Below are 13,000 nucleotides of genomic sequence, written 5' to 3'. Positions count from 1 at the left end.
AGGACTGAGTTACAAGTGACTTAAAAGTTGGATGATTAAAAAAATAATTTTTTCTTATTTCAATTACAATTATTAAATTTTATTAATATTCAGAAATTATTAAGATATATTTTTTAGAAAAATTCAAAATAATCCTCAAATCAAACATTCTTCACCTACTCAAAAATTAAAGATTGAGTAACTTATGAATATTATATAATAAAATTTCTTACAGTGACTCAATTAAATTAAATAGGTACTGTATCACATGGGACATGAGTCAATAAATTTGTGCCACCCATTACCTCTATAATCACCTTGTTAGCTGTGAGGCATGTTTTGTTGGTTGGAGTAATATTTTTTTTTCTTTATATAATCACACATATATTATTAAATACATATATTTTTATGATCACACATCTTTATAATGTGTTAAAAAACCCAACATGCTATGCAGCATGTAGTAGTCTATTTTTTAATCCTATATTCATAGTAGCAACAATGTAGGGCTCACAATTATATGCAAATATCAGCATGAATTCTATTTTTTTTATACGAAGCATGAATTCTATTTAGTATTTACAGACTTGGATTTAATCAAAAGTCAACTTCGAATTTAACTCATCTGTCTACTTCAATCGAAAATTAGAGCTGGGCTTGGGTCGGTTATCCGGTTCCTTTACAGCCCGTTCCACAATGACAGCCTCATGAACCACTGGAACCGGATTCATCTGTACAGGCGGCGGCGGCGATCTAGATCCGATCACAACTCCCACCGAGATGACCGCCATAGCCAGCGCTGCGGCAGCTTTCATGGCTCCCCAATTATTCATCTTCAGTTCTACTCCCCACCAGAACTCCTCCCGTGGCTGCCTGCTACAACAACGTCGTTTACCGGTTCATTCACCTGTTTAGGCACAACAATGGAAAGAAACACATCGGAAAACTTGGCTCGGATCTCACTCAGATTTGAGTCTTCGGAGAGTTTGATGTTCTTGTGAAAACGGGTCCACTTATTCGTGGCGCCCAAGGGTCGTTCTCCATGTATCAGCAACATCCCTCTGTTGTGGTTTATCTGAACCTTGACTTGTTCCGTTCTGAAACCTGCAAATCAAATTTGATTTTACCAGAGATAATTTATTCTACTTATGGTAATAATTATACGAATTGATATATATATGTAAATGAAAATAAGGGAGAAACAAGACGCACGCAGTACCTTTGAGATCAATGTCAAGAGTCTCAAATGTGTTCCATTTGCAGTGAGGTTCAAAAAACCTCGTAGAAGCGATTGCGGCGTTCAAGAGACCTGGTTTCCATGGCACATATATAAATAAATAGTATTATATCTGTGTGTGTGTAGCTTTGTCTCTTCTAATTTTACATGATGGAATGAAAGAAGAAGGAGCTATAACTGTTTGTGGATCTCTTTATTATGAAAATAATTACAGTGACTTGAATTCATTCCTAATGAAGTTTCCTCTCATGGGTTAATTGCTTCTCAATTTGGTAAAGAATACTTCCTTTTGGGTTTGTGGATGTATAAAGGAATTAAACTCTTGCTCAAGTTATCTCTTGGGCTTGTTTTCACTGGTTCCATGTATCTTTTACATTTTTATTTTTTTTAGTAAGCCATCTCATGTTAGAACTTATAAGCCAACGGTTTCAACTAATTCAAATTAAGTTAGGTTGGTATTGAATTTTTTAGGTGAAAAGCTTTATTACTGAATACTGTTGCATTCTATGACTTAAACTTGAAGCCTAAGTTGAGCAGCTAAGCACTGGTACAAGTCCCTTACTAGTTGAAATAAACACTTGTTTTTGGTTTTATATTTTTATGTTAGGCTGGATGTGGGTCTTAATATCTCTTATATTATACAAATTTTTGAGACACAAGTTACACTATTTAATTATTTATGATTGATGAATCATGATTAATGGTAGCTGCATGGTTGGAATTTTCAAAAATGTGAACATATTTCATTCAGCTAAAAATATGTTGAACGTTGACATGAGCTGATCTCTGTCTTTTAGAAAATTGAAATTCTTTCTTCTATAGCTCCTGAACTCAAATAAAAAAGTTCACTCTTTTTTTTTAAAAATATATTTAACTTTTGATATATAGGTTTGTATTTATTATTTTACAATATTAGATAATGGAAAGTTAAAATTATCATGTTTAATTTTGATTACAACAACTATCTACATATACGTACATATACTTGTGTGTGAAGAGTGTAGGTCTACTCTTATCATTATTTAATACATACATGAGAAGGTGTCACTTTATTTTTTAAATTTTACCCCTAATCTAACGTTTTCCTATATATATAAAAAAGGAGATGTATGCACCCACACATGCATACAAGCATGTCAATGTTAAGTTTAAACTCAATATCTCTTTCAAGAGAAGGAGGTGGCGTTGCTACTCTCACAATTGACCGTTTATTAGAATGCTAAGTCCTCAATCAATCAGTATAATAATATATATACTCCTTCTCCTTCTAATTTTATTTATAAAGTCCTTTTAGCATGGCATGTATTTCACTAAAATTAAAGAAAAATTTAAACTTCATTAGCACTGTTTTAAATTTTAATAACTTTTTACCTTTACCTCATAATAAAGACAAAAAGAATTACTTTATTTGCTAATTTTTTTTAGCATTTAATAAAGTTAGAAAGGTAACGGTAAATATAAAAAAAATAGAGTATCTTATAAATAGGAACAACATTAATATTTTCTCTCTATCCTATAAATAAGATTAGAAGGTTATATATATATATATATATATATATAATAACTCCACAAAAATTAATGGGGATTGGATCTTGCAAAAGAACTAATCCATCACCAAACTATCCTATTATTTCAAATTTATATTGAGAAAAGTACTCACATTTAAGATTTGTTTGGTTTATATTTTCAAAAATTGTTTTCTATTTTTTTAAAAACAAAAAATTAAAAATTGTTTGGATCAATATTTTGTATTTAGTTGTTTGCAGGGCTGTTGTCATTTTTTGTTCTTGGAAAAATCTTAAATTTATTTTCATTTTATTTTTCTTATTTTTGGTTGTATTTAGTTGTTTTGAAAACACACTATTGAGTTGTTTTCAACAATTCTTAGTCCAAGCCGACCCTTAATGACACTTGATATCGACAACATAACAGCCATATTAAGTTGCTGACGTCAACACTTCAACGAACAACATGAAAGCAACACATACGGATATTTTGAAGAATGATATAAAGTGTCTGTATATAAAATTATAACAAGTCCAATATAGATAAATTAAAATATTGCAGTGATGGGGAAGAGAAGGTAAATATCAATACTTCAAACTAATATATATAAATATTAAAGAAGGTTAAAAAATGGTAAACCATAAAGTTCCCCGTTGCAGCTTGGTTAATGATGGTACTCGTAGAACTTGTCTTCATGTGAATTTTGTTTGGACAATCCAGACTTCGATATTCATCATCCTAACGAAATTTAAGAGGAAAAAATAAAATAAAAATTGCCACTATAATTATCTATTAATCAAAGAAATCACAGTCAACCCTGATATAAAACCGCTTATATTTACCCTAAGCATATCTCTAAACTGTGCCTCCTCTTTTCCTCCCATTTTTTCTTGATTTCTTGGCCTTCTTTTTCTTGCAATCCAAAACCTAATGATCATAAAGTATCAAATCAATTTTCTCAATGCCCAAAACAAGTAAATGAACCATATGCCCATAATTACTATTGCCAAATGCCCATTTCCAACATACCCAATTGAAAGAATTAAAAGTGTTTCTTAGAATAGGGGTGTCTTTTTTTGCTTACTCTCCACCACCGTTCAACCTGCAATACGAAACAAGATGAATAAATATTCTAACGAATTATAGAATAATATATATATATATATAATATAAAATTCAAATGTTAAACCTTGATGCCTGCTAGGGGAGGGATCAGTTTACTGTGTATAAAACTAGCGCTTCATTGCAATCTCCAGTGACAGTTCACTCTCGCACATGGGACAATGGTAGTTCTCATGCAATTTGTCCAAGAGACCATTGTTGTGGAACCTCTTTTGGAGGCGACCCGTTCAAAAACCGAAAACCTAGCATTTATTTGTATTTGATGCATATTTCATAATTTTCTTTTTGATTGAAGTGATAAGAGGTGGGAGGCTCTTTAGTATAGTGGATTTTTTCCCCACAGTGGGAACACAAGAAGCAAGTTACAAACCCTGTAAAAAAAGTTGTAATTCATGGTGAATATAAAGAAAAGAAAATTGAAAAAAAAAAGACAAATGAATTGCTTTAACTAACATTCTAGAGAGCGGTTGAGATAATTGATTCCAATGACAATTTCAAGAAGTGCAATCCAATTTTGATAGTTGGTACTATGTTCTGATTTGTAGATCCCATATCTTAGCATTTCACATGCATTTATTTTATCACGAGTGAGAGTGAGGACGATGCTTTTTAACTTTAACGCTTCCTAATTTCTATTTGTTTTATCTTTTATTTAACATTTTAATTATATATGCTACTGCACCATTTAATTAATTATAACATTTTCATATATTAATTCAAAAATTAAAATAAATCAAATAATTCTAATCATGTCATTTTGCAATATTAACAATTTCAATAATTTTAATCATTGTTGTTAGAATCAAACTAGACATTGGATCGGTGAGAGTAGTAAATTGTGAACCATGGCCATATGTGGTTTGACTGACCTCAAATAAAATAAAAAAATTAAAAATTACATATGAAAAATAAAAATATTTTAGACAATACTTAACTGTATCCTTATCATTCATATCACATGTATAGTCAATTACATTAACATTAGAATAGACTTATTTATTATCAATTATAAATAATCAAAATTATTGCGTATCCTCAATAATTATCGAGCTAAACTAACATAAACTTTTATTATTAACTAAAATTACAAATAAATAATCATATATATATATATATATATATATAACACTAAAAAAAAAAACTAAACCAAACAAAAACACAAAAGAATATAATTTTGAGTTATTGAATTTTTTTAAAATGGAAACAAGTCCCTTTTAATCGATAATGACAATACAAATTTAAACGACATAATGATAAATATTTAAGAATCAAATAAAATATGGATCACAACTCCCACCGAGACGACCGCCATAGCCAGCACTGCGGCAGCTTTCACGGCTCCCCAATTATTCATCTTCAGTTCCACTCCCCAACCAGATCTCCTCCCGTCGCTGCCTGCTCCAACGACGTCGTTTACCGGTTCATTCACCTGTTTAGGCACGACAATGGAAAGAACACCATCGGAAAACTTGGCTCGGATCTCACTCAGATTTGAGTCTTCGGAGAGTTTGATGTTCTTGCGAAAACGGGTCCACTTATTCGTGGTGTCTAAGGGTCGTTCTCCATGAATCGGCAACATCTCTTTGTTGTGGTTTATCTGAACCTTGACTTGTTCCGTTCTAAAACCTGCAAATCAAATTTGATTTTACCAGAGATAATTAATTCTACTTACGGTAATAATTATACGAATTGATGTATATATGTAAATGAAAATAAGGGAGAAACAAGACGCACGTAGTACCTTTAAGATCAATGTCAAGAGTCTCAAATGTGTTCCATTTGCAGTGAGGTTCAAAAACCTCGTAAAAGCGATTACGGGGTTCAAGAGACCCGGTTTCCATGGCACATATATAAATAAATAGTATTATATATGTGTGTGTGTAGCTTTGTCTTTTCTAATTTTACATGTGGAATGAAAGAAGGAGCTATAACTGTTTGTGGATCTCTTTATTATGAAAATAATTACAATGACTTGAATTCATTCTTAATGAAGTTTCCTCTCATGGGTTAATTGCTTCCCAATTTGGTAAAGGATACTTCATTTTGGTTTTGTGTATGTATAAAGGAATTAAACTCCTGCTCAAGTTATCCCTCGGGCTTGTTTTCATTGGTTCCATATATCTTTTGCATGAATTGTTCCCAGGTGGTTACAAACTTCTTCTTCTTTTACATTTTTATTTTTTTTTAGTAAGCCAGCTCATGTTAGAACTTATGAGCCAACGGTTTCAACTAATTCAAATTAAATTAGGTTGGGATCGAATTTTTTGGGTGAAAGCTCTATTACTGAATACTATTGCATTCCATGACTTAAACTTGAAACCAACAGCTAAACACTGGTACAAATCCCTTACTAATTGAAATAAACACTTGTTTTTTGTTTTATATTTTTATATTAGGCTAAATGTGGGTCTTAATATCTCATATAGTACACAAAACTTTGAGAAACAAGTGACACTATTTAATTATTTATAATTGATGAATCATGATTAATAGTAGCTGCATGGTTGGAATTTTCAAAAATGTGAACATATTTCATTCAGCTAAAAATATGTTGAATGTTGACATGAGCTGATCTCTGTCCTTTAGAAAATTAAAATTCTTTCTTCTATAACTCCTGAACTCAAATAAAAAAGTTCTCTCTTTTTTTAAAAAATATATATTTAACTTTTGATATATAGATTTGTATTTATTATTTTACAATATTAGATAATGGAAAATTAAAATTATCATGTTTAATTTTGATTACAATAGCTATTTACATATACTTACATATATTTGCGTGTGAAGAGTGTAAGTCTGGTCTTATCATTATTCAATACATACATGAGATGGTGTCAAAGTTTATTTTTTAAAATTTTACCCCTAATCTAATATTTTCCCATAGGAAAGGGAGACACATGCACCCACACACGCACACAAGCATGTCAATGCTGAGTTTGAACTCAGGACTTCTTTCAAGAGAAGGAGGTAGCATTGCCACGGGAACAATTAACCATTTATTATAATGCCAAGTCCTCAATCAATCAATATAATAATATATATATTTCTTCTAATTTTATATATAAAGGCCTTTTAGCATGGCAATGTGTTTCATTGGAATTAAAGAAAATTTTAAACTTCATTAGCATTGTTCTAAGTTTTAATAACTTTTTACCTTTACCTCATAATAAAGACAAAAGGAATTACTTTATTTGCTAATTTTTTTTAACATTTAATAAAGATAAAAAGGTAACGATAGATATAAAAAATAAGAGAGTATCTTATAAATAGGAACAAAATCAATGTTCTCTCTTTGTTCTATAAATAAAATCGCAGGGTTTTTTTATATATATATATATATATATATATAATAAACTCCCCAAAATTAATAGGGATTGGCCTGATTGGGTCTACAAAAGGAACTAATCCATTACCAAACTATCCTATTGTTTTAAATTCATGTTGAGAGAAGTACTTATATTTAATATTTGTTTAGTTTAATTTATATCTTAAAAAATTGTTTTTTTATTTTTAAAAACAAAAAATAAAAAAATTGTTTGGATAAGTAATTTTTATTTAGTTGTTCGCGGAGTTGTTATCATTTTTTGTTCTTGAAAAAATCTTAAATTTGTTTTCATTTTATTTTTCTTAATTTTTAGTTGTATTTAGTTGTTTTCAAAACACACTATGTTTAATTATTGTAAAGTATAGTTAATTCAATTAATTTTTATCATAAATCATCACCATCAACTGCTTGCAATTATCATCACCAGCCTATTTGTTAATTCTAGAACTGTGTTTTTCAATTAACATAACTAAACATATCTTCAATTTGTTTTATTTTGAAAAACAATTATGAAACCTATATTATAAAAAAATTTAAAAAAATGAAAACAGAAACTAAATAAACCCTTAATGTTTTAATTGTGTTTTGAACATGATTGCATATTCCTATAGGAGGCCGAATACTTATGTGTAAAAAAATAAACTCCACAACGAAAGCCTTACTATTTATATATAAACTATAAATATAAATAGTGTAATTTATTTTTCTAAATCCATGGAAGGTCAAAATGCAAAGTATGCATAGTATATTTAACAAATAATAACATGAGGGCTTTCAATTAATGTTACATTATTATATTGTAATAAATTTTATTAATTGAAATATTAAAATGAAACATTCATATCTATAAATGGACAGCTTGCTCCTTGTCAGAAACGAGATGTTGTGGATGTCTATAAACCTGAACCAGTCGTGCTACGACGGTGACCAAAACCACCGCCGTAACAACCACCGCAACTCTGACGAACCTTCTCTTATCAATCTTCACTCCCCAAACACTAATCTTATCATCATTCTGCTGTGCTTCGTTAGAGTCATTATTATTTTTTGAAGGTGGTGGATGATGATCAGGAACCTTTGTGGGCATTACAATGGAAAGACAGCCTTTGGATAACTTGGCACGCACGTCTTTGTAGTTGCAGCCTTGAGGAAGTTTGGTTTCCTTGCGGAAACGAATCCACTTTTTGGCATCCACAGGCCTTTCACCTGATATTATTAGCATCCCCTTTTCATTTGCTTGAACCTTCAATTGCTCCTTCTTGAATCCTGCAATTTATTTTTTTTGTTTTTGTTTTTAAAAAAACGCTACATGCATCCCTGTTTTAAATTCATATTTATTTTTACCATAAACGATTATGATATTTTATATATTTGAATTTAATTTAATTTAATTATACTTTAAATCATGTGTTTGTACTTTAAAAATGTGAGTTGTATTGCTTATTTTGAATTTTTAAAACATTTTAATTTCTACTCTAGACTATAAATATATAATATAATAATGAAAAATTAATTTTAAAAATAAAAACGACTTTCGAATCTAGTTTGATTGATGAGGGTTGATCAAGTTTAAAAGTGATTGAAGCCTATATGAGTCGAGCCTCCCCCATTTCTTGACTCTAATTTTGAGAGGTGGTTCATATTATTATTTCCAGTTTTTGTTGGAGTATAGTATCATTAGACCACATAAAAATAGTTCTTATATAGATAATAAGATGACAATATTCGTCTCATGAGACATGTTATATCATTTAATTTTTTTTAAATGATAAATATTTTTTCAATATTTTTGCATTAATATAACTTATTAATTACTTATCTATTTAGTCACTTATTAATTTTTCTTTAGCACATATATTTTAAAAATTACTATTATATGAATATACTGGAAGACAAAAGGGAGAATAACGATAAAGTCTCTACTGGAAAAAAAAAAAGTCTCAAAATAGAGAATTTATGACATTTAGGTTTCGACAAAATTTTTTGAAATGTAAATTGCAAATATTAATTCATATTTTTGCAAAAACAAGTTCTTAATTATAAATTGAGATCTATATTTATAATTTAAATTATTTATTTATAATTAAAACTTTTGAATTTTCAAATCTCTAAATGAATACTTTTTTTGAATTATAATTTGAATCAATATTTACAATTAGTTTTACAAAAAAAATTGTCGGGGAGCTAATTATCATAAATTCATTGTTTTAAAACTTTAATGTCATTTTCCTTTAAAAAAAAAATATATACCACGGATACATTATAATTAAGCAACGGAATACATAAAATAATACCCTTAAGATCAATCTGGAGAGTCTCTGGTCCTTCCTCAGTGCTCCATTTGCAGTAAGGTTCAAAAAACTCATAGACTCGGTTGCTTGGAGCTCCTGAAGCCTTAGTTTCCATGGGAGATCCAATAATAAAGTTAAGTGAATCTGTCATTATATAGAAATAATGTCACGTTATGTGGATTTGTGAGGAATGAAAGAATTCCTTTGCTTTGCCTCACATTTGGTACAGAATAATTTGCATCATAGGTTAGCTAAGCCCATCTGCTTAAGTTATCCCTTTTGTACTGCTTTCTCTTTACTTTCTCAGAGCACATCTTTTCTTTCAAGTTGATGACTCATCATAATATCACTCTTAAATCTGAAAAAGAAAATCTTTTGAATCATTTTGGTATATTTTTAATTTTTTTAAAAAAATTAAAATATGAAAAAGATTCTATTTTTAAGTCCATTGAGGTCTATAAATAGATTACAAGGTTAGATGGCAAATTAGCCCTTAAATGATTGATCCAGGAGCAGTATTTGTAATTCTAAACTCGTTTTCAGTGCAATGTTTCTTGTCAATTTTTCAAAATAGTACAATATTACTTATAATATTAATAAATTTGAATTTTAGCAGTTAATTGAATAAAAAATTACAACAAAATGCCTCAAAAATTATAGAAAAAGATCTTTTCTAAACTCGTTAATTTTAAACTCATTTTTGATGCAATATTTCTTATCTTTTTTAGTAATTTTTTAAGTCATTGATTGTAATTTTTGGATCTTTTTCTATAATTTTTAAGATCTTTTCAATAATTTTTTAATTAATTAATAAATAAAGTTAACTTTTGTTAATAATAAAGATAGAATTACATCATTTTTAAAAGTTATAACAAAATGCTAGTCTAAGAAACCAATTCTAACTAAGTTGGAATATGTCCTTGTCAATCAAAAAATTTTAAAGATACAAATGTCTAAAGTTTTCTTTTTTTCTTTTTCAAAGACGGTGAACAAGTTGTCTTCAGCAAAAGGGATCATCAAGTGGACTCTTTAAAAATCATGATTAAATTTTAGTAAAAGAAGAAAAGTCTCATTCTGCATCTCTACAATCATATTTAAATTTGAATAAAACTTCCATTCAAATAAAATAGTTGCTTGATACCATTCTTACTGTTGGAAATAAGGGCTGGATTGGATAACTACCCATCTAAATTAGTTTTTATAAAAATTTGAGTTTGCAAAGTTGGCAATCCTTAAGAAAATCGAACATCAAGGCCTAATCATAAATTAACAAGAACAATATTATCTTTACACCCTAACTATAAATTATACACAAGTCTCAAAAGATTTAACTATAATTTATGAATTTTGCAAGATTTATTTGTAAATAAATTTACTATGTGAGACCTGTTCATAGCTTTTCCAATGAAAAGTGTAAAATAGTACAAGGAAAAATATAATAATTGGTTCTTATAGTTTTATTAAATTTTATATTTAGTCCCTATAGTTTTTTTTTTGTGTTTTTATTCTTTATAGGGACTAAAAACACTAAAGTTAATTATAAAGGCATGAGTAACAAATGTCACATAATATTACTGAAATTATAGGAAATAAAAGAATTAAAAAAATACAAAAACTAAAAAAAATTGATAAAATTATATAGATTGATGATTGTATTTTCCCCTAGCACAAATTAGGCATTTTTATGGAGCAAGAACAAGAGAGTGCTCCCTCCATGCTCCTCCACCTCAATACAATAATTTTTTTTAAGAGATTAAGATTTTACTGATTTTTTAAAACCAAGAAATAATCATTAATACTCTGTAATATGTGTTTTGATTTAGAGAAAGATCTCATTAAAATTATTTTTTTTCTATAATTTACATGAAAATTTAATAAAGTTTTGTATGAATGAGAGCTAAATTATTATTCAATTTTTTTGATAAAATTAGAGTTGATAAAAATAAATTAGAGACGACATAACTGAAATTCTGCTTGATTTAACGGGAGGCAAGGTGAGATATTTTAATGGAAGAAAGGAAAATTAAAGTTAGGGAGAATTTCAACTAAGGACTACAGAAGAGGGATATTTATTAGTGTGTCTTAAAAAAAATTTGAAAATTCTCTATAGGTTTTCTGGACTAAACTGAAATAAAGTTGGTAGTTGAAAAGACTGAAATACCCTTTTGCAAAAAAAAAGAAAATGATTAACAAATGATCTTAATAAATTAACAAGTAAAGTTAGAGAATTAATAACTAATGATTCTATATTTTAAATAAAATGATTGAGTTAGTATGATTATTAACAAGTGAAGTGATGCAATTTACAACTGATATTAGTAAATTAACAAGTAAAATTTAGATGAATAATAACTAATAATCCTACATTTCAAACAAAATGATTGAATTAGTATGATTATTGAAAGGTAAGGTAAGTTAATTTATAATTGGTATTAGTAAATTAACAAGTGAGGTAAAAAAAATTACTAATTAATAATAGTGCTTTTTGGTAAAGGATTCACAAGTTATAATTTAAAATACGGTTATAATTTAAATTTTAGAATTTTTTTAGGTAATACACAGCATTTTCTTGCTTCTCATCCATGAACAATAAATAATAATTGGACAACTATAAACAAAATCTTTTTTAAAATTTATATTTTAAATCATGCAATTCTCGCCAGCTATGTTAATATCAAATGCATGGGACACTTTTCCCTTCATTTTAGTGATTTATTTCTTTTTTCATTACTGTACAGTGTAATGTACTATTTTTATTTACCAGTCTTTTCGAAAAAAAACTTTTAATGGTAAAGCCTTGAAGGAGCACTTTAGCGGGGAGACGTAATTTTCCTTTTCTCATTCTGTTACTTTTATAGGAGGGAGGTTGCCTTGGAATAATAAAGGGCCCAAAAAAAAAGTTCTGCATTGTTGAAGGTTATGGGTTTAAGATTTATTTTTATCCCTCAATTTTATTTAAAAGTGTCATCAAGCAGCACAAATTGAACTGTGAATTAATTATGTCTTTCAATGTTAAAAATTTTTTCTTTTATTACCCTGACATTAACTCATCATCTATTTACCTTTAGTGGACTCCCACATTATGTTTTTTTTAATATTTTTATTATAAATATTTGAGTTGAGGATGTCCACTGACCTTTTGAGTAAAAGTTGAGAGGTAAAAATGATATTTAACTCAATAAAAAAAGATAAAAATATTAAAAAAATAATGAAATTCAGTGATGACAACGGATGTCACATTTTTTAATGTTGGTGATGAGAAAGAAAATCTTTAATATTAAAGGATATAATTAATATATAATTGAGTTCAAGATACTTAATGACCTTTTTAGTAAAATTAAAAGGCAAGAATAGCTTTTAATCCAAAGCTACATGCTAGCCTTGCCTTATCATTTAGGCTATACAATTGTTTAAAATATTTGTTATAGTTAACTGTTTATTAGACAAACAGCTTTGATCAACAGATTTGTTATGTGTTTTTTTGTGCCAAGACCTCACTTTGAGCGTATGCAAAAGAAAAACAAGGCAAATTATGTGGAG

At 28.4% G+C, this 13,000-nt stretch overlaps 2 protein-coding genes across 4 annotated transcripts; both read right to left on the bottom strand.

Annotated features, from left to right (window-relative positions):
* Positions 1-456: 456 nt before the first annotated feature.
* On the bottom strand, positions 457-5,743 carry LOC129295163 (inactive protein RESTRICTED TEV MOVEMENT 2-like). 3 transcript variants are annotated; one of them, XM_054933645.1, is made up of 2 exons: positions 5,586-5,743; positions 457-1,083 (listed from the first exon to the last, which is right to left on the bottom strand). In XM_054933645.1, the coding sequence occupies exons 1-2, from the start codon at positions 5,683-5,685 to the stop codon at positions 821-823; spliced, it is 363 nt and encodes a 120-aa protein (XP_054789620.1). In that variant the 5' UTR covers positions 5,686-5,743; the 3' UTR covers positions 457-820. The 3 variants fall into 3 exon arrangements, 2 of the variants coding, with proteins under 2 accessions (XP_054789620.1, XP_054789612.1); XR_008589527.1 differs by lacking the exon at positions 5,586-5,743 and adding an exon at positions 1,199-1,356 and having other exon boundaries at positions 952-1,083; XM_054933637.1 differs by lacking the exon at positions 457-1,083 and adding an exon at positions 5,009-5,470.
* A 2,143-nt stretch (positions 5,744-7,886) lies between these two features.
* On the bottom strand, positions 7,887-9,593 carry LOC129306030 (uncharacterized). Its single transcript, XM_054946372.1, has 2 exons — positions 9,464-9,593; positions 7,887-8,435 (listed from the first exon to the last, which is right to left on the bottom strand). The coding sequence occupies exons 1-2, from the start codon at positions 9,573-9,575 to the stop codon at positions 8,014-8,016; spliced, it is 534 nt and encodes a 177-aa protein (XP_054802347.1). The 5' UTR covers positions 9,576-9,593; the 3' UTR covers positions 7,887-8,013.
* Between the last annotated feature and the right edge of the window lie 3,407 nt (positions 9,594-13,000).

Source organism: Prosopis cineraria, unplaced genomic scaffold, assembly GCF_029017545.1.
Source record: "Prosopis cineraria cultivar Desert tree isolate PC_DT_omini unplaced genomic scaffold, ASM2901754v1 PC1, whole genome shotgun sequence".
NCBI lineage: Eukaryota > Viridiplantae > Streptophyta > Magnoliopsida > Fabales > Fabaceae > Prosopis > Prosopis cineraria.
This window is presented reverse-complemented; position numbering and strand designations above follow the sequence as displayed.